Raw genomic sequence first — 25,378 nt, forward strand, 5'->3', positions numbered from 1 at the left:
AGGGCCTGGAGCATCACAGGCGCTCGCTCCAGAAGTGTTTGCACTGGGTGCCCTGAGATACGAAGAAAATCTACCAAATTTGATGAGGGCAGATCTATTAGAACCAGTGCATACAATGCATCCATTAGCGCAGCTGTCCAATCGACATATAAAACAAGCCACAGAAGTAATTTAAAATTTTCTAGTAGCCACATTTAAAAAAGTAAAAAACAACAAAGTAAATCCAAACAAAACTAGGCAAAAGATATTCAGATTAATTAATTACATTAGTTAATATAACAAAATAATATATTAATTTTAAATAATATATTTTAATTTCAATACTTTTTAATTATTAAATAATTACTCACTATAATACATCAATTATATTTATATTAAGTTATTAATACTACATTACAGTATTAATATCAATATATTTTAATAATATAATTGACATTAACATTAAATATGTAATATATTTATTAATCCAATAAATATATCAAATACTATATAACATAATTAAATGTATTAAATATCATCATTTAAGTTACTAATGATAAATTATTAAATAAATTATTAATATTAATACACTTAAAGATATTTAACATAATTAAATACGTTTATTAACCCAATAAATGTATTAATTTATTAATAAATATAATGAATAGATTAGCCCAATATTATTCACAATATTATTAGTTCAATATGTAATCAAGATGAAAATTCTTAATGAGATATTTTCCAATCTCTTTTGTTCTCTGTCTTCAAGATCTGGTGTGTACTTTACGCCTATGGCACATTTCAGTGTGGACCCACCACATGTCAAGTGCTCAGTAGCCACAGTGGCCAATGGCTGGCATACGGGACAGTGCAGGGACAGAGGGTTTCAGGAGATACAATTACGCGGTCACGTTTGGGGTGACCCTTTCTGCTGTGTTGGTAGAAAGAGGAGGCACGAGATCACGGGCATAGGAGAACGCGCCCTGTCTGCGAGGTTTCGGGAGACAGAGGGACAGGAAGAGGCCGTGGCGCTTATGTCCTGATGGCCACGAGGACAAGGTCAGCCAAGTATACAGTTAGCGCTCAGCCAAGTGCAGCGGAGAGTCTGGCTGAGCCTAAACCGGCACAGGTGCGGCTCCTGGTCGCCCTGGTTACGGCCCCCTCCTCACAGCAATAACATTTTAACAAGAAAAGCCACATGCAAATGGAGTGGCAGCAATGAGGAGTAGGGGGCCGTGCCGGCTCCATCTGGGGGAGGTGCTGGGGTGGCGTGTGGGGGGCCGTCTGAGGAAAGAACAATGATGAAGTTCAGCTAGGGATGAGAGGGTCATCAATCAAAGGGGCGCCAGGCCTGTGTGCCCCAGACCATTCCAGGCTCTGTCTGCCTGTGGCGCTCCTGTGAGCCACTGTGCCCGACCTGTGCTACCTGTCTGCGTGACCACCTGAACCACCCCTGGATGGGGGGACAGTGGTGTTCGTCTTCCTGGCGGCTCTTATGGATTGACTTGGGCTGCCAGCAATTGTGGCAGCACTGGTAACACGGAGAGTCAAGCCCACCCAAAGAGGGGTTGGGTAGATAGAACTGTCGCATAAACAAATGAGATGAATGAATGATATGAGTCTGGCATATTACCCAACTCAGAAAAGCTGGATGCTAGACACAGCTGCCATATGTAAGCTCCTCTCCTCTCCTCTCAGTGGGAGGCAGGAGATTTGGACTATAGTTCCAGCTTTCCCTCTGCTCATTCAGTAGCCTTGGATAACTCATTTGGCCATGGTGAGACTCAGTCTACTCATCTGTGAAATGGGACAATAGTTCCCACCAAGAGGGTCGGGCGAGATAAGCGCGTGAAAATGACCCAATGACCAGCTGTAAAAGAACCAGCTGGACTGGGGCAGCCAAATGGAGCAGGAGGTCTGGAGAAGAGTACACTGCACCCCACTGGCTGCTCTCCCTGTGGTGTTAACACGAAACTAAGAAGTGTCTGTGGATAAAGACAGTTTGGGGGGATGAGAGCTCGGGTGGGGGCCACGCACCTCTGTGAACTCCACATTGGCTGGATCCCCCAGGATGGAGCCGTCGGGCTGCTTGTAGCCGGCGTAGCGGATGAGCTGGGAGTTCCAGACTCGGAAGTCGTGCTTGCCATCGGTCCTCTGGGGAAATATGGTGATGGCAGACCTGTCAGGGAGAGAGGGGGACATCTGGTGTCAGGGCGGGGCTTGCGTTTTGGGGACATATTGGAAAAGAGGTCACCCAGGTCAACAACTGCCTGAGGCTCATTATAGATTACGTTTATGCCAAGGTCCCCAGGGCCCATGGAGCAGCTGTTGGAAGGGAGGGAGCTTGCTCTGTCCCTCCACTGGACCCCTGGTCTGAGGAAGGGTGGAGGATGGGAGGCCCCACGCCAGCTCACTCAAGGAGGGAGAATGCTTCTCTAACTGGAGACTTGCACACAATCTTGACTGGGGCCACTTTTCCAGAGAGTTCATCTCTAGGGAAAGATATTGGACCCTCTTTCCCTTTAGGAACGCACCATCAATTCCCAGTTCCAATCTTTCTCCTACCACCATCATTAATTCTCACCCAATTTGCCCACCCCCCATGCCATACCAAAGTCTATAGACTTACCACCAAAGAGAAATCAACTTCCATTTGTTTTCACATTTATTTACTTTAAAAGAAAACTATAGATCACCAGTGGCCTCGCCTACTAACCAGGCAACTATGAGACCGTGTATTGTTTTATTAAATTGTGGAAAGACGTTGTTGCCTGCTGAAGGCGCCTAGCTGGAGCCCTGCTCCTTTCTTGTTAAGAGGGAGATCAGCAGTGTTAGAGAGGTGTTAATGACGTCTTAGCACCAAATGGAGACTCTCCTTGGCGTCATCAGAAGAATTCAAAAAAACTGAAAGGAGAATAATTTTTCAGGATGTGGTTCACTGTCACCTCATGCCAGGAGCTCCTGTCACTTGGACTTATCAGTCCCATTAGTGACCAAATCCCAGGCTATGGAAACACCATCCTGGCTTGTGTCAACATGGAGATGACACTGTAGGTCCAACCCGTTGCTCCCAGATCTTCTCCCATACACATCCTGCCCCTGGAACTTTGCCCTGGTGCCCGCCTTGGTTGGAATCCCTCTCTGCTGTCATGCATCCAAATTCAAGGCCCGACTCAAAGTCACTTTCTCCACATAGCATCCCTTGTCTTGTCTAGTCCCCAAGGCCTTCTTTCGGAGCACGTTTAGGTCTTACTGTCTGCACAAGACAACATCACATTTAATACTGCAGAGTGGTATGTCACACTGGGAGGTGAGTCTGGAATGGGAGCTGAAGGTGAAAGTCACAGAGAACAGAGGTGCTCTCAAAAATCTCTTAGCAAAGGCGCCATATTGGAGATGACCACAGAATAAGTCAAACCATCAGTTTCCCCTCCAGCAGTAAAACACACGGCTGTTCCTCTCGTTGAGCACCAGCTAAGGGGTGTCTGTGTAGTGTATATATTTAAAAAGCACGTGCAGTAACACCAGAATCGCACACAGCAGCGTGGAATGCTTATTCTATGTGCAGGAACCAAGACCAACAGAAGAAACATAACACACGCCTCCCATCTCCCATGTCTCCCAAGCATCATCTCACCGAATGGCAGGCTGAATGCTCCGCACTGTTTAAATGACACCTCTCTCCACCCCTTCTTCTCTCTTGCCTGCCTTCCTCTCTTATGTTTAGATTATTTCTAAACGTGGTATACATTCTCTTACGGCCTTCTCATCGTGTCCACAAGTGAGGTTTAAAACTTGTGAAGAAAGAATCAGCTGAATATTTTCTTCAACGGAAGATCTCATGAAGACCTCCAATAGATAACTGAAAAAAATGGAGGTGCAGTGCCTGGCCTGTGGCGACTCCCCCAAATTGCCTTGTCACAGCACCGTTTGGAAGCTACCAGAATGGTCCATAAACTCCTTGAGGGCTAAGGCCTTGACTGGGCCCTCCTTTAATGCTCAGGATCTGCAGGAGGGTTCTTGGATGTTCTCAGAGGGATGAGGTCTTTGGGAAAAAGATCTAGATACCAATGCCCCAAGCAGGCCCTGGGCTTACAATACAGGCCCTTTTCCTAGTGGTGGGCTCAGCTGGCAAACACTGTTTCCTTCTCAAGGAAGAGACACATCCAAGAAAACCCATGCTTAATTCCAACAAGCCACTTTAGGGATGAACTCAGTGTAGCCCAGGGCCTTGTGGGAATAGCCCCACACGGCCCCAAGATGGGGCTGGTCCTCGGCAGCTGGGAACAGATGCTGGGGCAGGACTGAGTCAGCAGGATTAACAAGCGTAAATGCGTGTCTTCGGGGCCCAGCTGTTCTCTTCCAGCTGCTCCTCTCCCAGCTGCGACTTGACAATGTGGACTCCACCAGCCCACACCGGCGCCTCCCCGCCTTGGCCTGCTCCCTGGGGCTTTGTTCTTTGTATGGGGCAAGAGGAGTCCAAGGCATGCCTTGGCTTGGTGGGAATCGGAAAGGAGTGGTCCCCACCGCAGCGGGAAGAGGAGCTGCCTTTGAAACCGAGGGAGCTCCAGGCAACAGCGCAGGAGCCGGTTAGAGCAGGTCACCCCTGGGAACGCGATTTTCTGATTCCCGGGCATAGGAAACGTTCCTTCCTGCCCACTCCATGCGTGATAGTGAACTGGGGGTCGAAGGTGATTTTGGTTGCTGCAGCTTTGCAAGCCACATGGGTGTTTGTTTCGCCCAGAAGAGAAGGGGCATGGCGGGTGGAACAAGGATGCCAGGCCCCCTCTCCCAGCTTGGCCCCTTTCCCCGAGAAGAGAGGGAGAGCATTTTCCCGGCTGGAGAGCCAACTTTGGACCCAAGGGTCGGCACTGTGGGGACATTGGCCTTCCCGCCCCTAAGCTGGTCAGCTCACCTGAGGTTCCCTTTGTTGGTGGCATACTTGATATGGTTACAGATGTAGTTGAACATTCCGTGAGCCGTGGTGCAGTCGCGGGCATCGAACACCTGGAAGGGGTGCATTGTGGGACTGAGTGCCTCGTCCTTCCCTCCTCAGCTCCCCCAGGCCGCCTTCCCTTTGGAGGAGAGCCCAGAGCCCCCCCCCAGCTGCTGCCCCATTGGCACAGTGCGTGTCTCGCTAGCGAGTCCCGGGCTGCATTTTGTATTTTCCTTTTTCTATGCTAATAACCATGGTCAATCAAACCAAGAAAAATTCCCTAAAAGTAGGCATGGAGTGTAAGTGAGTGTGGGAAAGGAATGGTGAGTAAAGGAGAGACTTTTAATGGGCTGGTTATATTTCCTATTAGATTCCTAGGGATCATGGATTTAAAAACAAAACAAAAATCAAACAAAAAACCCCTGGACTAAATAACCTAATTCCCACTCCAAACTATTCCCCAGAAAAAAAAATCATATCAGGGGATGCAGAATCTAATGCTTTCAGAGAGTAGGCAGATAATATAAATAAGCAAAGAGAGTAGGTGGAAGACAAAAGGTGGGGTCTGCAGTAAACTGGAGAGTACAAGCCCTACCAAGAGACATGCAAAATCATTTAAAAAAAAACACAGTGTTGGCTAAATAAGACATAACCATAAGCCACATTTGGTCGTAATCTGAGAATCTGGGACCCCACGACCGTCATCTGATAGTGCACCATGGCCTCCAGGGGCCCTCGGTAGGAGCTGACCCTTTTTAGGCTCATCCCTCCCCATCCACCAAAGGGGTCTTCAAGGAATCGGAGCCTCACCACCTACCTGCAGCTTGGACCACTGGATCCTGCCGACGCAGCGGGAGGCGTTCCTCCAGGCGTGCTTTGCCCCGTAGATGAGCTCTGTGTCTTTGAGCTGGTAGGTGCTGCTGGTTTCAATCTCTTTGTTCACCTCTTCCAGCCGCTCCATGTGGGCTTTCGAGCCAGATCTGAGTGAGGAGGGAAGGGACACAGGAGGGGACTGAGGCAAACAGGCCAGCCCGTGCCTGGTCCAAAGGAGGGAGCCACAACTCTGCTCAGGCCAGTTGTTGCCTGATAGGAATGGGGGCCCAGGCCTGGCAGATTTTTCAAGAGAAACTAGAAATCTTATTTTTAAAGAGAACTCTTCTAATTTTTAAATGCTGGCAATGAATTCAATTTTAGAAAGTTACAAAAATTCTTATGAAAAATTTCAGGCTTACAAAAAGGTATAGAGAATAATATTATGAACATCTGAGCCCAGGAAATAAGAAATAAATAAGAAAGAATATTACAGTTCCTTGGGGACTACTTCCCCATCATAGCCCACTTTCTTCCCAGCAGTGACCGCTATTTTGAATGTGGCATTTACCATTCTTACGCTTTTGTTTACATTTTTGCCACATGTGTATACATCCCCTAAATCACATACAATATTATTCTGCATATTTAAAAGTTTATATGAATGGTGCTGTCCTGAATATATTCTTCTTTCTTTTGCCCAAAGTGATTTGTGAGCTTCATTCCCATGAACACACAGAGCTCTAACCCATTCATTTTTTACAGCTGTATAGTATTTCATCACTTGGAAAATACCACAACTTATTTACACTTTTTCCTGTTGATGGAGTTGAGATGGTTTCCAGTTGGTTCTTTAATTTTAATTACTCTCCTATTATAACAATGTTTCAGTGAACATTTTTCTGCATGCCTTTTTGTGAACTAGCGTGAGAGTTTCTTTAGGGTATACATGTAGGCGTGGAATTGTTTGAAATGTTTCAAATTTAAGCAACGCTTTGCAGGTCAAATAGAAACACGTCTGGGGCCAGATTTGGCCCTTGGCTCAAGAGTTTTTGACCTCGGTGTATGGTGAGCAGAGGCCCTGTGCTCAGGCTTTGGTTCAACTGTCTGCAAAGTTGGAGCTGAAGTCTTTGTCCGCAGGATGTGCTAACTTATCCTGGGTTGCCCAGAGTCGACATCAACTTGCCTTTTAATTGATGAGTAGTACTGATCAATAAACTCTTTGGCAAGAGGGAAGAGCTGTTCTTTTGTGCGGACGTCTTCAGGCCTTCGTATTTCATGAGCAGGGATCATGATGGAGCCCATACAGATGTGCTCGGTGCATCCCGTTTCCTGGAAGAGAGATCTGGGTTACGGCTTGGTTTCTCCCAAGTGTGGCACGTGGCGGACCTGCCTCTGACATTCCTGGTGGAGGTTACCTGGCCTTTAATTCCCAAAGGGGATTTCTCAAGTACCAGCTTCAAATCCTCATTGGATGTGGTCACCAGCCAAGGTGAGGAATGAGAAGCAGCATTTTAAGGTTCTGAAAGTTCTCTCGTCAACCGGGGGAAGAGGAGCTTTGTGAGTGGCATTTCCAGTAATCAGAACCATTGGTACTGAAGCCCAAAATATTTTTGATCCCAAGTTTATCAAGAAGGCCTCAAGAGCTCTTGTGTGCTTCTGCTCATTTTCTCAGAACCCCGCAACCACCCTGTGAACGAGGCCAAGCTAGCCTGTTGGAAGACAAGAGACCACATGGAACAGAGTTGGGTCATCCCAGCCACGGCCGTCCTAGACCAGCCTGCCCCTAGCTGACCGCTCAGATGACCACAGATGCAAGAGATCAGCTGAGATCAGCAGAACCACCCAGCCAATCCATAGACTTTTGAAAAATAATAAGTGGTTATTGTTTTAAGCCACTAAGTTTTGGGGAAGCTTGTTATTCTGCAATAGCTAACTGATACAACCTTCCTCCAAGAGGCCCATTTTCAACAAACATTGAAAGCAATGTGTTGATTTGTTGGCTGTTAAAAATATGATATAAAAATTCAGAGGGCACATAGTGAAAGCAAAGAAGGATTTGGTCAATATTCCATCAGTGGGCAGACTGTGAGAGAGAGAGAGAATGCATTAGGAACCAGCCACTCCTCTTAGATTATTTTGGGTACAAGGCACACACATAAAAAGTATTTACATGAGTGAGTGTCCAACTGTGGTTCTCTAATGGGGGTGAATCTCCCACCCAGGGGACATCTGGCAATATCTGGAGACATTCTTGGTTGTCACAAAGTCAGGGGGTGACTGACATCTGGGTATAGGACAGGGGTGATGCTAAATATCCTACGATGCACAGGACGGTCCCCACAACAAAGGCTTATCCATCCCTAAACGTGGACAGTGCTGGGGGTGAGAAGCCCTGGTCCACACCCTCTGGGACACTCACCAACGTGCTCTTGAGGTGGAGGGTGTCGGTGAGAACCACGTCCGTCTCCCAGTTCTTGACCTTGAGGAAGCGGGGGCACTTGGAGGGGCTGCCGTTCTTTGTGGGGGACTGTTCTCCCGAGGCAGGGGGCTGGAGGAGAGAGTGAAGATGGGACGTTAGGGAGGTCTTAGGGGCACCGGAAAGCCGTCTTCACTGAGACAGGGAGAGGCGTTATTCTTCCTGGAGTCTGCTCTGAGTACCAACTGTTTTGCACAGAGAGAAGGATCCGACTCTTCCTGGTTGACTCGAGCAAGGTGGCTAGGGACCCGGTCCCTCCACCTATGCAGAAGGAAGCCCCGTGGAAGCCTTTTGGTTTCTGTTCTGGAGAGAGGGGTCAGGAACCCAAAGGTGGTCCCTCTGGTGCTAGCACAGGGTCCTGCACATAACAGAGACTCAATGAAGTTTGCTGAATGAATAAGCGACTGAAAGGACACTACAGAGCTCTCTGAATGATAACAGCCCTCGGGGCTGAGGAATCAAACCTGAGGCTGGGTCAAATTACTTGGATTTCTGGGGCTTCCTGCTACAGCCCAAACTCACCATTTCTGGCAAGTACTGGGAAAACAGTAGGTTTAAATTAAAAAAGTTTGAAGATGGAACATTTTCCCAAATTTCAGGTCTCTGCCTCTCAAAAATGCCAAGCGTGTCCCTGCCTCAGGGCCTTTGCACTTACTGTTCCCTCTGTCTTGAACACCTTCCTTCCCTCTTTGTCTTCACCTCTGTAAACAAATTGGCAGTAGGTGGTGGGGGATAAGTCCTGGGCTGACCAATGCTGGGCCATCCGTTTTAGACCTCACTCATAAAGATCATATTCTGTCTTGGGTGTTTCTGAGTCATTGTCTACTTGCCTGGGCAGAGATGAACTTGTGCATCAGACAAGCGTCGGGCAGTCAGCAACTGTGAGGGAGAGGCAGCAGGCACACTCCGATGTGCTAGCTGAGCAGGGGAGGGGAGAAGACGAGCCAATGTTGAGTGATGCTCACGCCAAAAAGCAGAGCAGTGGGCCGTGACCTTGAGGCAGGGCATTCACACACTCAACTTGTATTTATTGAGCCCCTACTCTGCACTAGCCACCGTTAGGCACTGAGGACACTGCGGTGGACAAGACAGACACGGTCCTTGACCTTCTGGAATATCGTTGTGGGAGAAGTGGAGATAAATAATAAGCAAACTAAAACAGGAACGATATAGTTTCAGGTGGTGATGAGAATATAAAAGAGAGGGAGGTGATGGTGACTAAGTGGAGGGGAGAAAGGCAATGCAAAGGCCCTGAGGTAGGGAGGGGCTGGCTAAGTTCAAAGGACCAGCAAAGAGGCAAGTGTGGCTGGAGTGTCTGAGTGCAGACAAGTGCAAGTAGATGAGGTCAGGAAGGAGGCAGGGGCCACATCTTATCAGCTTGGAGGAGCTCGGGTCGGTGAGGGAGCTGTGAATTATGAAGAAATGGGTTAAGTCTAGGACAGAAATGACAGAGAATGCTGAAGGACTAATACTGAAAACCAGCATTCAGGGAACACTTACTACGTGCAGAGCAACAACTTTACCATCCCCCTTTTACAGATGAGAAAACTGAGGCACAGAGAGGTTAACTAAGTTGTCCAAGACCACAGAGCTCGTAAGCTGGAGCCAGGAGTGAAATCCAGGCACTGTGGCTCTCAAACCATGCCCTTAACTGCTTGACTATCCTGCCTCTTAGCCATTATGCAAATTTCATTCATTCATTCATTCATTCAACACATGTTTATTGAGTATCCCCCAAGTGCCAGGCAAGGCAGCAAGAGCCAGAGCTACAGTGACAAACTAGACAGATGTGATCTCTGCCCTCATGGAGGTCACAGTCCAATGGGGGTGCTGATAATTGAATGAGCCGTTATAATCGTGTGCAGTGGGTGCCATAACATCGGCCACTGGCAGTGTGTGGGGGACTCTGGAAGCACATAGAAAAGATGTCTAACCCAGAGCATTTGAATTCTAAGTCGAGACCAGAAGGACAAGTGAGTGTTAACCAGGCAAAGAAGGGGGAGCAGGGTCTTGCAGGCAGAGAGAACAGCTTATGCAAAGGTCCTGAGGTGAGAGGCATATCACAGCCACCCTTCTGGCCAGTGGATAGGAGCTCTGTGCTAAAGCGTCCATGCTGCCATGTTGGAGTTTGCGGAACAGGAGGCAGGTGAACAGCACGCCACTGTTAAAGGTTGCTCCAGAACAGTGCAGGGAGCGATAGCCAGGAGCAAATGGAAGGTGCTGTGACTCATGATCCTCCACATCTCCCCGCCCTGGCCAGACCCAGTCGTACCCAGTGGTTCCTGTGTCAGTGCTGGGCACCATCCATCCAGCTGTACAAGCCACAGGTGGGAGCTGTCCCGGACGTCATCCTCTTTATCCCCCACACCTAATGCATCCCTGACCCCCACCACGTTAGCCTTCTAAATAGCTCTAGAATCCATCCACCCCTCTGTCCAAGCCACCACCGTCTCTCACTTGGATGACTGCAATCGCCTCCTGAATGTTAGCCAGTAGTTAATGACTACCAGTGTTATTATTCTGCTACCACAGTAGAACATCTAGTCCTATTGTTACTACTAGTAGGGCTGCAAGTATTATTCCTACAGTACCATCCTGGGAGCCGGAGGAGGATCAGGATGAATTCTTCCCTTCATTCCCTTCATTCATTTGCACTTTCCACCCCGCTAAGCTCTAAGTCATTTTGCTTATGTCCCCATGCGAAGCCACATACAGACAGCCTCACTTCCTTCCAAGGTCTGGCCAGACATCCTAAACGCTTCCTGAGGATTCTGTCTCCACTCCTGTCTCTTCCAGCAGACGTGCAGGCGATGGAAGTCACATCTGGGCAGGCCTTTGTCATAACCAGTTCCTCTGATCGTGCTGACAATGCGCACCCTTGAGAAAAAAAAATCCTACCTTGCCCACGTGGGAGGCACCCCAGCCAGCCTCCCCAAATACTGGGCGTCACTCAGCCAGTTTAGCAACTCTCTGGACCGTGCACATTAACGCCCTGGAGGCTGAGGGGCAGCTGGAATCCCAGGGGATGGTAACAGACACGGTGTTGGCGTTGGGGTTGGACCCAGGAGCTGTGGACGGGGTGGGAGGGCAGCCGGGTGGGGAGCGCGGCGGGGCGGGAGGAAGAGGTGTGGGGTGTGGCCGGTGGGCGGGCAGCCGGCAGCCTTGTTGGCAGGCAGCAGAGGGAGCGAGACAACAGGCCTAATAAAAGAGGCCATCTGTTGAGGTTCCAGATGTGCGAGGGATGGTCATTACGAGCCAAGTAATTGGGGGCCTGAGCACGGGCTGTGCCACTCTCCACCCTGGGCTGCGTTGAACTGCACACTTGAAACCAGGCATTAGGCGGCCTCTGGCAGGGCTGTTGTACTTGGGCCTTTGATGTTTTAATTAGCCAGCAGTAATATTAGGTGACTCAGGAGGGGACAAACGGGGAGATTAATATAGCAGTCAGGGGCCCGGCATGGGGGGTGCAAATGACTTTTCCGAGAGAGGACTGAAGTGCTCCCGCTAGAAATGCAGATTAGTGGTACTTGTGGTTATTATGCTGGGGACAGGGCTGTGGCTACACGTGTCCTTTTCTGGATTTGTGTCCGGGGTGGACAATGGAAGCTTCTCAGGTGGCAGGGACACTGACTCCATCTCAGTGGGTTCCCTGGGAGGGCTGTCTGGGATGCCTGCTCCTAAATTTGGAAAGGAGGTGGTGGGCATTTCAAAGGCTGTGTCAACACCTCTTGCTTCGGAAGCCTGCAGAGGCCCTGAGGAAATGGAAGGAAATGGTCTTGCAGCCCAAGAGGAGATGGCGAGGTGAGGTCCTGTCAGCCTGGGGCTCCGAGTCAGGAATTCAGTTTTGTAGGATCCCTGACTCCCTGATTCCTTCCCGCCTCTCCTTCTTTCCCTTCTTTCTCTCCTTCAACAAATACATATTGAGTACCTACTGTGTGCCAGGGACTTGTGTTCCAGGCCCTACAGTGGTCCCCACTCTCATCCCACTACTGGGAGAAGCATCTTGCAGCTGCATGCTCTAAAGCAAGGGTCTGCAAACTGTGGCCCGCGGGCCAATCTGGTCCACTGCCCATTTTGGTACAGCCCACAAACTGAGAACGGTCTTTCCATTTTTAGCTTGTTGAATAAAAAAATCAAAAGAAGAATACTGTTTCATGACACACGCAAGTTATATGAAGTTCAAATTTCAGTGTCCATAAATAAAGTTTTATTGGCACACAACCACACCCATTTGTTTCTATATCGTCTATGGCTGCTTTTGTGATACAATGGCTGAGTGGGTGGTTGTGCTGGAGACTGAGATGATATGGCCCGCGAAGCCAAAAATATTTCCGATCTTGCCCTTTACAGAAAAGTATGTGGGCTCCTGACCTAAAGGATTGAATTCTAGTGACTGAACTCTAAGTTATTTTACTTACGTCTCCCTCTGCTTAAACATCGCTGCGTTAGAGATCTTTCCTGATTATTCTTTAAAACAGCGCCCCACTCGTTACTCTCTGCTCCCTTACCACCCCTACTATGCTTTATTTCTCATCATCTCACTTATCACCACCTACAATTGTTGGGAGTGTATACGCATTTGCATGTGAATGCATATATCTATATCTCTGTATCTTGTAGATATAGATTTATATATCACTATGGCTATTTAGACATATAGTTGTCTGCCTACCCACTGTTCATTTTGCTCTATCTCCAGCCGCTAGACCAGCGCTTAGCATGTGCTCAACAAACATTTGAGGTCGGCTGTGAACTGAATCGTGTCCGTCCTGAATTCATATGTTGAAGCCCTAACCCACAATGCGACTGTGTTTGGAGATACGGCCTTTAAGAGATAATTAAGGTTAAATGAGCGCATAGGGGTGGGCCCCTAATCTGATAGGATTGGTGCCCTTATAAGAAGAGGAAGAGACATCTCTTTCTCTCTATCTCCCTGCACAGGCACAAAAGAAAGGACATTTAAGGACACAGCAAGAAGGTGGCTGTGTGCAAGCCAGGAAGAGAGGCCTCATCAGAACCCGACCAGGCTGGCACCTTGATCTCGGACTTCCAGTCTCCAGAACTGGGATAAATAACTTTCTGTTGTTTAAGCCGCCCAGTCTGGGATTTTATCATGGCAGCCCGAGCTGACGAATAAAAGGTCTAAATGCATTTAAAAACTGTGGAGTCTCTTAAATGCTAAGCCAAAGACTTTGGTCTTGATTTAGTAGAGAATGGAAAACCCCTGAAACTGCCCGACTGAAGGGGTGACCTTATCAAAGCTGAGTTTTAGGAAATGTGGCTTCAAGGGATGCAGGGGGGAGAGGGCGAAGGCTGAGAGACCCCTGAGGGGGCTGCTGCACCAACGGAGGCAAGAGGCCGTGAGGGTGGAAAATGCAGCTGTAGGAGCTGCAGGAGGAGATGGAGATTGGGGTGCTGGAAGCAGGATGAGAGCCTCAGGGTGTGTGAGGATGAGAGGGAAAAGGGCAGAGTCAACACTGACTCAGAGGCTTCCGGTCTGAGTAAGTGGAGGATGGTGAGCCTGTGAGCAGAAGTTGGGAAGTGAGCAGCAGGAGCGACAGGAAGGCGGGGGGAGGGAGGGCGGATTTTAAGGCAGGAAGATGGACACTAGACATCAGAATCTGGGAGATCTAGACACAGAGGCCACGCACCCTGCCCCTCCCCATCCTGGGCTATGACCATGAGGACCCTCACAGTGAAACGGGGACGAGAGCCTGGCAGCACGGAGGGAGGTACCTGTGAGACACAGATCATCTCAGGAACTGTTATGGGCTGCATTGTGTCCCTCCCAGATTCATATCTTGGTGTCCTAACCCCCAGTAGCTCACAACATGACCTAATTTGGAGTCTTTAACGTGGTAATTAAGTTAAAATGAGGTCATTAGGGTGGCCCTAATCCGATCTGACTGGTGTCCTTATAAACAGGGGAAATTTGGAGACAGACACGCACACAGGGAGAAGGCCATGTGAACATGAAGGCAGCCTTCTACAGGCCCAGGAGAGAGGCCTGGGGCAGATTCTCCCTCACAGCCCTCAGCAGGAACCACCCTCGCTGACACCTTGATTTCAGGCTTCTGGCCTCCAGCACCGTGAGAGAGTCAATTTCTGCTGTTTCAGCTGCCCAGTTTGTGGGGCTTTGTTACGACAGCCCTAGGAAACTCATCCAGGAGCCAAGGCCCAAACCTGTACAAAGTGAGCGGCTTCTTCTTCATTCGCAGTTGGTGCCAGCGACACCTCCTCCATCATAGGCCTGCAGCAACCTGCCCCGCTTGGCTTGTCCTAAAATGAATGTAGCACACTGGGGAGCAGGCCACCCACACCAGGGGCCATATGCCACACACCATGCCCTTCTGCAGCCCCAGGCAGCATCGCTCCAACCCGTGGGTACCACCTTTTCAGGGCAGCGAGCGTAACCCGGTTATGAGCTGTGGCAGCTCAGGGTCCAGGACCACAAACCAGCAGGTACACACTCATCTATGCAATTAAAAAATTGCTACTTATAAAACGTAACCAACTGTGTTTAGTACCTCAGAGTACAATTTCCTCATAATGTATTCAAAGCATTATTTCTAGAGTGATTCATTCTTTATAATAACTCCACAGAAGCTTGAAATCACTTATTCTTCCTCTCTCTTTCTCCCTCTGATACAAAGGTCCATGTTCTCTAGTCTGTGGAGGATGATGAAGGAAGGGGGTGCTTGGAGTCAGACCCATCTCCTGGGTCCACAGACGAGGGCCTCTGGAGATGAGGGGTCTTTAAGATACATCATTGATGCTTTCTCCAAATGAGTTTATGCTTATAGTTGCAATGACCTCACAAGATAACTAGATGTGATTAGACAACCTTAAACTTGGTTCCATTACCAGACCAGAATGTCTATGTGCACTATGAATTAATTTTAAAAGAAATCCTGTAATTATCTTGTGGCCTACCCCCATTACATTACATTGTACTGTGTGTGTGTGTTTATTGAAAGCATTAACTTGCTAGATGTGAATATTTAAAACGCACAAGAAACTTTATGACTATGTTTTGGCCTTTCTACCTTTTAAAATATCCTGGGACTCTCAGAAAACGGAAGCGGGTGGGGCTCTATCAACCTCTGAGACTCTCTATTTGGAGGGGTTTTGGCAACTGATATCAATTTGCAAAGAGAGGAGGAAAAAGTGACTTTGACCCAACTTGGCCTAATTGGGAAAGGAATTTGGATACGGTTTGATGCAATGAATGGGCATGAAGAGTGGTGTCACTGATTTCAGAACCAGAATGTCGTTGTCCCGCTCAGACCACAGTTGGGACAGCTTGCATTGAATATATCCACTGTTAAAACAAACAGCCAGCAAAATATGTGGAAATTCCAGCAGGGTTAAACCCAACAGCGTCAATCTGGGCCCTGCTTCCTGGCTCCATGCTGGCTCTGACCACCTGGGGGAGCCGCACATGGAAGGCTGGTCTCTCGGCTAAGTGACCTATAGATACCCTGGCGGTCACTGAGCAGGTGATGGTGGGGCAGAGGGGTGTGAAATGTCAACAAGATTCGGATTCTGCTGCCAGTGGAGACTGAGGGAGACTCTGTTCAGTATGTATTCCTGGGAAGCATCATTGTTGAGGGGCCTTTGTCCGCTGTTTGAGGGCACCTAGGGAACGCTGGGTAACCCAGAAGTGGGGGCACTGAAGATGCTTTTGGGAAAATCCAATGTGGTGTCTAACTCGGGTCGTGAGCCAGACCAAGGCAGACGATAGATGGCTTGATGGAGTTGGGGGCAAAAATGAGTCTAATAGCAGCTTATACTAGGGACTGGGGACACCCTCCCACAGAGAGAAATTAATCTCAAAACACAGGAAGTTTCTCAAATGCTTAGAGAGAGGCTCGGGGAAGGGAGTAATTCAACAGGCGCCCCAAGATGTCAACCTGAATGGAGCCAGTGGAATGTGCTAAAGCCAGCCAGGTGGGCTCTGCGGGAACATGGGTGCACGATTCTACGAAACCCTGAATATCACGGTGTGGTAAGTGCTGGGTGCATGTCTATGTAGCTGGTCTGGGAAGTGGAAGTTTCTAGAGGTCGAGGCAGATATCGGATGATGAAAAGATGATGCCTTGGCTGTGAACTCTTCCAGAGCAGTGATCACGTTTGATCTCCTTTCATTTTCAGTAACATTTAGGAAATGCCTATTTTGTACCTGACCTGGGCTAGGCCATTGCACATCTGCTAGTTTACTGAATCCTTGTGGGAACTCGTTTTTCAGATGAGGAAACAGAGGCTCTGAGAAGCAAGGTGACCATCCCCCAATGAACAAATAGTAGGCAGCAGGGCTGAGCTTGGAACCCAGGCTCTCTCAGTTCCTGCCTGCTCTCCCCTCTGTGTATTCCTAGAGCCTGGCCCCCAGGAGGCATAAACCACATACGCTCCATTGATGTGAATGATCGACAAGGATGATGATGTAGCCACACAGGAAAAGAGGCACAGCTTGGTCGCCAAGGCTCAGTGGGTGTCATCTGTAAAATGGGGATAGTGCTTCTTGCCCTGTCTGCCTCATATTAGCAATATAATAATTAGCAACGTGGGGCCAGCCATGTGGCCTAGTGGTTAAGTTTGGCGTGCTCCACTTCGGTGGCCTGGGTTCATTTCCTGGGCATGGACCTACACCACTTGTTGGAGGCCATGCTGTGGTGGCGGCCCACATAGAAAATAGAGGAAGACTGGCACAGATGTTTGCTCAGGGCTAATCTTCCTCAAGCAAAAAGAGGACGATTGGCAACAGATGTTAGCTCAGGGCAAATCTTCCTCAGTAAAAAAAAAAAAAAAATTAGCAACATATGTATACCTAAATTAGCAATAAAATAATTAGCCAAATAATAATAATAATAATAATAATAATACACATTTTTGGAGCCTTTATTCTGTGCCTGGCTCTAGAGAGTTGAGTGGGTTCTGGAGCTCTGTGGCCTGGGTTCAAGTCCCATCTCCCCCACTTACTAGTCATGTGACCTTCATCAAGCTACTAAACCCTCTGCGCCTCAGTTTACTCATCTGTAAAATGGGGACAATAATAGTACTCATTGGGTTGGACTGGGGATTAAATGAGACTGTGGACCTAAAATGCTCAGCACAGTGCCCGACACTGCTCAACAAAGATTCACTGTTCTTGTTACAGCTGATGCTGTCATTTCACACACTATCTCATTTCATCTCCCCACAACTCCAGAGCCCATTAGCCCCTGCTGAGCAATGGAGGCTGAGGGCAGATGCTAATTAGTTGTCTGACCAAGGTCACCGGTAGGAGGAGGCTGAACGTGGGCTGACCCCAGAGGGAGTGAGGCCAAGGGTGAGAATGGCCACACCCCCACCAGGAGGTATTGTTATCAGGGTTATTGTTATTTTTCTCCTCACATCATTCGTGGGAAGTGAGTCGGGGCTGGCTGAGAAGGGTTCCCCGAGGCACACGCTTGTCGCTGCGAGGCAGAGAGCGTTTTGCTGGGTTCCCTTCATTCAGACGCAGCCCAGCTGAGTGGCTTCCTTTCCAGCAAAGCCAACAGCAGCTGGCCAGTTGGGGTGTGTGCTCAAGCGGAGAGGGGCCCCGGAGACCTTTGATCCTCTGAAGACTGGGGACCCACAAGCACTCCCCTCTCGCCTCATAATTTGGAGCTCTCCAGAGAGGCTGGGCTGATGCTGACACTCACCCGGAAGCAGAAAAAGGCTTCTCAACAGATTTTGACATTTTGCAAGCAGCCAGCAAGCCCTGAGTCCCCAGGGGTGAGGAACGGCCAGGCTCCTGATGGGGAGGTTTGGGTGGGGAGGGGGATTTCAATATAACAGTCGTCTGATTACCTGATCCCCTTTGTCAGCAGGAGGCTGGAGGGAGGGGCAGTGGGCTAAGAGGCGAGAACCTCAAATGGAAATCCCACTTCCGCGGGCCCAAGACCCGCCTCTTGCACCTGCTAAGGATGGGACTGATGCTTAGTTAATATCTGGAAATAGACATTCTGCCCTCAAGCCGAGCATGGTTCCACCTATTACTCCCTAGGAAAGCAAATTAGGCAGGTAAGGGAAATAGATGCTTAATAAGGAGGGAAGGCGAGAAGCGCTTGATTCAAATCCTAAGGTTTCGCAGGGAAAATGGACAACTGGCAGTTTCTCACGTCGTTTACCTAGGGTAGCATTTTCACCTAAAGGGATTATTATGAAAAGGGCCTTTGGAATGGTGTCAAAACTCAATACCTGTCTCAGGCCGTATTAGCACTAAAGACAATGATCCTCAGCAAGAAAAAAAAGGCAATCTATCAGCCACAGCTGTTCCTTTTAGTGTAAAACCTTTTCCCACTTTCTTCTAGGCAAACTCCTACATGATCTTCAAAACCCAAGTCAAATGTCACCTCTTCTGGTAAACCCTTCCTGATACCTGCTAAGGTATTTATGTTCCCACAGCATTTTGTGTCCCTCTCTATTTTAGGATTCACTGTGCTGTATACGCGTCTGTCTCCCCACATTCACGCGTGGGGGTCTCAAAGGGCAGGGAGGATGATGTTTGCATATCTTTGCTTCCACCCCAGAGCTATGCACATGGCATATATTGGGTGAATGCTGGGTAATGGGCAAACTGATTCCTTCTGTCTACCAGCCCAGGCCAGAAACAATTTGCAAGGGGATGTTAAAGACGAGCATCACACGCTGTGTTCTAACGACCAGGGACTTGAGTCTCACTGGCCCCACCCACGGCTGACCCAGACTATTGGCAAGAGAGATGACCGCTAGATAAAGATTAATGTCTCAGCCTCTGAGACTGATTTAGGAGAAGGTGCCTCTATGGCTGATTTTCCTGGAGTTTGGACAAACGAAAGCATCAAGGAATATGGGCCAGACCTCACTATTCCTTCAGGGAGCTAATAGTTTTCTGAGTCAGGAAGTTCTTTCTCATGTCTAGCCTGCATCTGCCCTGATTCACTTGGGCTCTGTTGCCTTTTCTGACAGAGGAAGAATGCAGACCAGCTGTCTTCCTGAGTCAAGGAAGCAGGCAGTGGCTGGGTCTCTCTTTGTGTTATTAACAACGCTAACCCCCCATAGATTCCTAAAGCAGCAGCCAATGTGGGTGACAACTGGGAGGAAGGCAGGTGATTCCAGGAGCTCCAGGTGAAGCGGCTTTGAGCAGGAAGAGAAGAAGCCAAGCACAAGGGCCGGTTTTTCAGGTCGGAAAGAACATTGCGTTTTCTACTCATTTGCACAGCCTGGGAAACATATCTGAGCCCTGTGGCTCCGGAGATGTCTCGCAGGAGGTAACAGGGCTGTTTCCTCAGCCCTGGGACTCAAAGATAACCGAGGGCTGGGTCTCTGCCTCCTTTCAGGTCTATTTCTGAGAGGCATTTGGAAAACTGAGTCTCAGACAGCAGAGCCAGGATGATCTCGCGGGCCGGTGGTTTTGAACCTTTCTTTGGGTGATGGAGGATTTGATGATGATAAAGGAGTGATGTAATCCTGCACTGCCGGTCTCTATGTCGTGCTTCTGGGAGCTCCCAGTATAGAGACATTTGGCAGTTAACCTCAGGAAGACTCAGTCTTCCCAAGGACATGGAATTCCAAGGAAATGGAACTGCCATTTTAGGGGGCCCTAAGGCAAGTTCTCAATACCTCTCCCTGATTGCTAGAGACTGAATGTGTGTCCCCCAAAATTCATATGTTGAAACCTAACCCCCAGTGTGATGGTGTTAGGAGGTGGGGCCTTGGGGAGGTGATTAGGTCACGAGGGTGGAGCCCCCATGAATAGGATTAGTGCCCTCATAAAAGAGGCCCCAGAGAGATCCCTTGCTCCTTTTGCCATGTGAGGACAAAGAGAAAAGATGCCTTCTATGAACCAGGAAGCGGCCTCTCATCAGACACCAAACCTGCCGGCGCCTTGATCTTGGACTTCTGGCCTCCAGAACTGTAAGAAGTAAATTTCTGCTGTTTATAAGCCACCCTGTCTGTGATGTTCTATTACAGCAGCCTGCGTGACTGAGGCCTGATCATTGCATCATGATGCCCCGCAAAGAAGGCCAGGGGTCCTATTAATCATGCCTGCCCTGTTCCCAACACTGAGCCCCACTCCTCAGGCTTGAAGTTCAAGGTTATGTTTTTCAGGCCATCACTGTCTAACCGGGGCGGACAGCATGAGAGGAAATGGCCGTAGTCCTGCCATTGCTCAGACTTCAGCAATGACTTTAAGGGTCTTTCTAGTGGGGTCAGGGCCTCCTCTGCTTCTCCTCTATAACCCAGATCTCAGGGGTTACTGGAGACAGGCAATGACAATCTCTGATACCTAGAGGGGACAGGCAGGTAAGGTAAATCAGTAAAGTGTGCGTGTGAGAGGGAGGTCATTTCAAGACAGAACACTTGGTTGCATATTAAACCCATAAGAATATTGTTCATTTTCATAAAACATGAAATCTGTCTCATCTTTCCCAAAACATATGAACCTCTTGGTCTGTCTCTACTTGCCACTTATAATAAAGATATGAATACAAAAAGATTGAACGTTCATCCTAACTACTATAAGAAAATCAACAGCACTAATGTTATAACAAATGGTAATAGACACTGGCCCTAATGAGGGGGAGACAATAGGGAGTGGTGGGGATTGTGGCAAACTGGAGAGCTCATCTTCTGTCTAGAGGAGCAGCTCTACTCAGTCCAGGCAGATTATTGCCCCACAAGAAGATAAGCTCAATGCGGTCAGATCATCACATTTTTAAGAGAAGCTGTAAATATGATATTTATATAAAATTTTGAAACATTCGCAATGAATTCAAAGTCTAAATATAAATTGTCTCTTAGGACGATACAGTGCAGCCCTAACAAATCATGTCTACAGCCTGGATCTGGCCTGAGGCTGCCTCTTTCTGTCCTTTGTCTTGGGAGGGTTGGAATTACGGCAACATCCTTTTATTTTCAGTTAAGAAAGAAAATATAAAGAAAAATTTTAACATTATTTGTTCATTTAATCATTAATGGATAATAGTCCTCTCATGCTCACAGCTGGCCATGATTTTTGAGGACAGCATAATAGGAACCTACAATTGTGCTCATCTTCCAAACACTCCCAGAGGTCACTGCGAGGGGGAGAGTAATTGGCCAGCAGAGCATGAATCTGACCACTGCAGAATCTCTCACCTCCTTATCTTCCTGGCCAGCCACCAGCAGCTAAGAAAGCAATCCCCACTGAGGCTCTGGAATGTCCCATCCTCCTATGTGAAGCTATGTGAGAGGCTCTGAGTCATTGCTTAGATGGGGTGGTGATGAAAGGTGCCGTAGATCACGCATCAGAAGAGAGAGCTTGGCAACCTGGCCTGTGCCTCCAGGGCTGGGGGCAGGAAGGAATAAGATGACCTGCTGAGTGACCTGAGCCATCCCGCCATCCTGACCTCCTGCTGGTCAGTCTACCCAGACTGGCTGCAATGCAGAGGAGGGGTGGGAAGTCCACATGCTTCCCTAAGGATGCTCTGGCTTGGTCTGATAGCTGATCTCTAGCCAAATCGCCACTCTCGGGAAACAATATTGACTCAGCTGTCAAAATCATCTCAGCAAATTGGCCAAGACTGAAAAGTGTGATAACACCGAGCTGGGGAGGCTATGGGGAAACAGTCACTCTCCTACTTAGCCAGTAGGATTGGTACAACCTCTATGGTGAGCAATTTGGCAATTTCTGCCCCAATCACAAAGGTACATGATCTCTGACCCAATAATTCCACTTGTAGGAATTTATTCTATTGAGAAGCCTGCCCATGTGCCAAACGAGGTATTTATACAATGCCACTCATTACAGCAATGTCATAGCAAAATATTGGCAAAGACCTAAGTGTCCTTTATGTCTGGCTCAATAAATTATGGCAGAGCCATTCAATGGAATGTTATGCAGCCGTGAAAAAGACCCAGGACTCTTTTAATCTACTAATTGGGACTAATCACCAAGATATGTTGATAAGTATAAAAGCAAGGTACAAAACTATATGTATAATGTGCTCTCATTTCTGTAAGAAATATATGAAAATAATGTTTGTGTATCTGTCTGTGCATAAAATATTGGTAAAAGGACCACAAAAATGATGAATATTGCTTGCCTCTGTGAAGGGAAACTGTGTATCTGGGATTAGAGGAGAGAAAAACTTTTCACCATGCATCTTTTTTATCTTTTAAATACAGAACCATGCGAATGCCTTTCCTGGTAGAAACGATTGAAATTTGCAAAATGGCAAGCTCACAAAGAAAACAAACAAAACCAAAGCCCAAATCCACAGCCCAGGAGAAGCACTCCTGGCCTCAGCCCCGAGATCTCCAGCCCTGGTGGCTGATTTCTACCCCGACACGGTTCAACCCTCATCTTCACACCTGAGAGGCTTCGGGGAGCTGTGGACTGTGGGTGCCAGGCTGGCACTGCCCGCTTACCTGCTCCTTCTCTGAATACGGGTTGTTGAGGACAACGGGCACGTTGCCCTTCCCCCACAGGTCATTGAAGACTCGGTCATTCTCCACGCCGAGGGGCAGTGGTTTGTGTGACTTGCCGTCCAGGTCTCTGCAAGGCAAGGTGGGGGAGGTGAGGAAGGTGTGATGTCAAGAGCGACTGGCCAGTTGCCCCCCGTCTGGAAGTCTTGAGTCAGCACAGAACCTCCACCATTCACCCACATCACCCTACAGGGAGCCAGCGTGCTTTGGGTGCCCAGCCTGCTGCTTCGTAGCATCACCAGCGACAGGTGGGAAGGCAGCCCTGCTGTTAGGCATGAACGTGAGCTCATCCAAGTTGGCACCGATGGCTGACACACACCCATCTTTGTGGACATCATTTAGAATGGCCGTGATGTGGACTTTGCTCCCTCCTCCCCCATTTCACAGATCTAGAAACACAGGGGGCCCATCTCCTAGCAGAACCCCATGCTGAACCCTGGACAACTTGACGCCCACGAGACTTAATGGTGGAAAATGCGGGACGCAGGAGGGGTAGGGAAGGAAACCAGTCCTGTGGGCCAGGGTGGTAAGTCATTTCATTGCTGACTGAGGCATTGATAATAAGACTAATGATACCAGCCCAGGATAAACAGGAATGATTCTGAAAATAAGGGGAACAGAGGGGCCAGCCTGGTGGCGTAGCGGTTAAGTGTGCACATTTTGCTCCGACGGCCGGCGGTTCACAGGTTCGGATCCCGGGCACGCACCGATGCACCGCTTGTCAAGCCATGCTGTGGCAGCGTCCCATATAAAGTAGAGGAAGATGGGCACGGATGTTAGCCCAGGGCCAGTCTTCCTCAGCAAAAAGAGAAGGATTGGCATCGGATGTTAGCTCAGGGCTGATCCTCCTCACACACACACAAAATAAGGGAAACAGAGCAACAAAAATAACACTATTAATAATGATAGCTAGTGTTTATTAAGCACTTACTATATGTCAAACACTTTACCTATGTTTTAGTTAATTTAATCCTGTGACAACCCTGTGAGGTGGGTATGAACATTAATCACCATTTTACAGATGGCATGAGACAGAAGCTAAGTTGCTCAAGGTCACAGTATTCCAGCGTACTCTTCATACCCATTCCGAACTGCAGGCTCTCACTGTTATCACCATTCATCATCATCACCACCACCACCACCACATCACCACCATTCTTATGATCATCACCATCACCATCATAATCATCATCGTCCAAGGTCTCCTCCTCATCAGCATAACCATCATCACTATAACCATCATCACCAGTGTCATCCTCATCCTCACCCTCACCATCACCATTGCCATAATCACCCTCCTCATCATCATCACCTTCATCACATCAGTCTTTATTATCATCACCATCCTCCTCCATTACCACCATCGTCATCCTCACAATCATCATCAGATGAGGAAACTGAGGTTCAGAGAGGTGAAATCACTGGCCTAAGTCACACAGCTAGTGATGGTGGAGTTGGGATTCAAACCCAGGCTTGCTCCTGATTCTAGAGGCTGACTTCTTAACCACGAAGCCTATCTGGCTCCCTGCTCTTGAACTCTAACAGGTTCAGGAGGAGGCTCTCTCAGCCAGGTCTCACACATGGGCCATCCTCTGCGATGGAGAGAAGTCGTGGCTGAGATGGGACTGATCGCGTCAAAATCCAGATCTCCCGACCAGCCCCGCCTCACCTCTGTTCCCCCACCTTCTGAGAGCTACCCTCCTGCTTCCCGACAACCTGCCTCTTTTTAACCCTCCCATCCAGTTTTACTCTATGGCATCTGTCCGTTCCCCAACTTTGGGCAATGTGGCTTGCTCTGTGGCCCATCTCGGTTTCGGTCCCAGGCATCAAGGCTGGCCCTGGTCTTGCCCTCTTTTCTATGTTCTCAGCTTTGGGGACTCCTGGTCCTGGATCCATAGTCTGCACCAACCCCCAATCTGGTGCTGACGGTCGTTTGGGATAAATCAGAAGCCGGAGCCCAAGTGAGTGCATGGCCCTGAGTGGCCCCCCCAGCTGCTCACTTGGGACCAGCCAGACCCCTCCCCTTGCTGTGTTTCACCAAGTCCTGGTGGCTCATGTCAAAGCCACTTCCGCTTTTCTGCTTGGAGAGGTCTGCAATTGTCATAGAGAACATTCTGTTTTACCCTCTTTAAAATGTCACCAAAACACACCGGGAGTAGTTCTTGATTACAAATATTTTCCAAGTCAATGGTTTACCTACCTGGTGATAAACAGATGAACTGTCAGTTGAGAGAGCTGCTCTAAATGTCACTCAGTTCCTTCTTGGCTCTGAAACTCCTGATTCTATGATATCGCATGACCACAAACGGGGATTCAGCAGAGAAGGGAGGAGGTGAGTATTGTTTGAGCATCTGTAATGTACCAGGCACTCGCACAGAAGTTATTTCATTTAATCTCAACAGACAGGAAAAGCCCTATTTTACAGATGCAAAAACTGAGCCCCGAGAGGTTATGTAAGTTTCCCAAAACTCTGCAGTAAGCACACAGCAGAGCTGGGATTTGAAACTAGGTCTGATGGATGCTCGGCCCAGATCCTTCGCTTATTTAAATAGAGAAAGGAAAACCTAGTCACGCCAAGCCAGAGGCTAAAGAGCACTTTATCCAACATCTTTTGCTGAATGAGGCCAGTTTACAAAATTTCCAGGGTACAATTACCTAGGCAACTCTGACAGGGCTCGTGGCTCATCTCCTGTGAATCTGCA

General features: G+C 48.5%; 1 protein-coding gene across 1 annotated transcript in view; it reads right to left on the bottom strand.

Moving 5' to 3' along the window:
• NOS1 (nitric oxide synthase 1) overlaps nucleotides 1–25,378 on the bottom strand; it is a 105,800-nt gene that overhangs the window by 44,778 nt on the left and 35,644 nt on the right. The window contains exons 3-8 of the mRNA XM_058531515.1: nucleotides 22,620–22,746; nucleotides 8,148–8,276; nucleotides 6,912–7,057; nucleotides 5,733–5,895; nucleotides 4,895–4,986; nucleotides 2,017–2,158 (exon numbers count right to left, since the gene is read on the bottom strand). Of these exons, the coding sequence (XP_058387498.1) occupies nucleotides 2,017–2,158; nucleotides 4,895–4,986; nucleotides 5,733–5,895; nucleotides 6,912–7,057; nucleotides 8,148–8,276; nucleotides 22,620–22,746 (799 nt within the window). The remainder of the gene's footprint in view (nucleotides 1–2,016; nucleotides 2,159–4,894; nucleotides 4,987–5,732; nucleotides 5,896–6,911; nucleotides 7,058–8,147; nucleotides 8,277–22,619; nucleotides 22,747–25,378) is intronic.

The sequence above is a fragment of the Diceros bicornis genome, chromosome 35 (assembly GCF_020826845.1).
Source record: "Diceros bicornis minor isolate mBicDic1 chromosome 35, mDicBic1.mat.cur, whole genome shotgun sequence".
In the NCBI taxonomy this organism is placed as follows: Eukaryota; Metazoa; Chordata; class Mammalia; order Perissodactyla; family Rhinocerotidae; genus Diceros; species Diceros bicornis.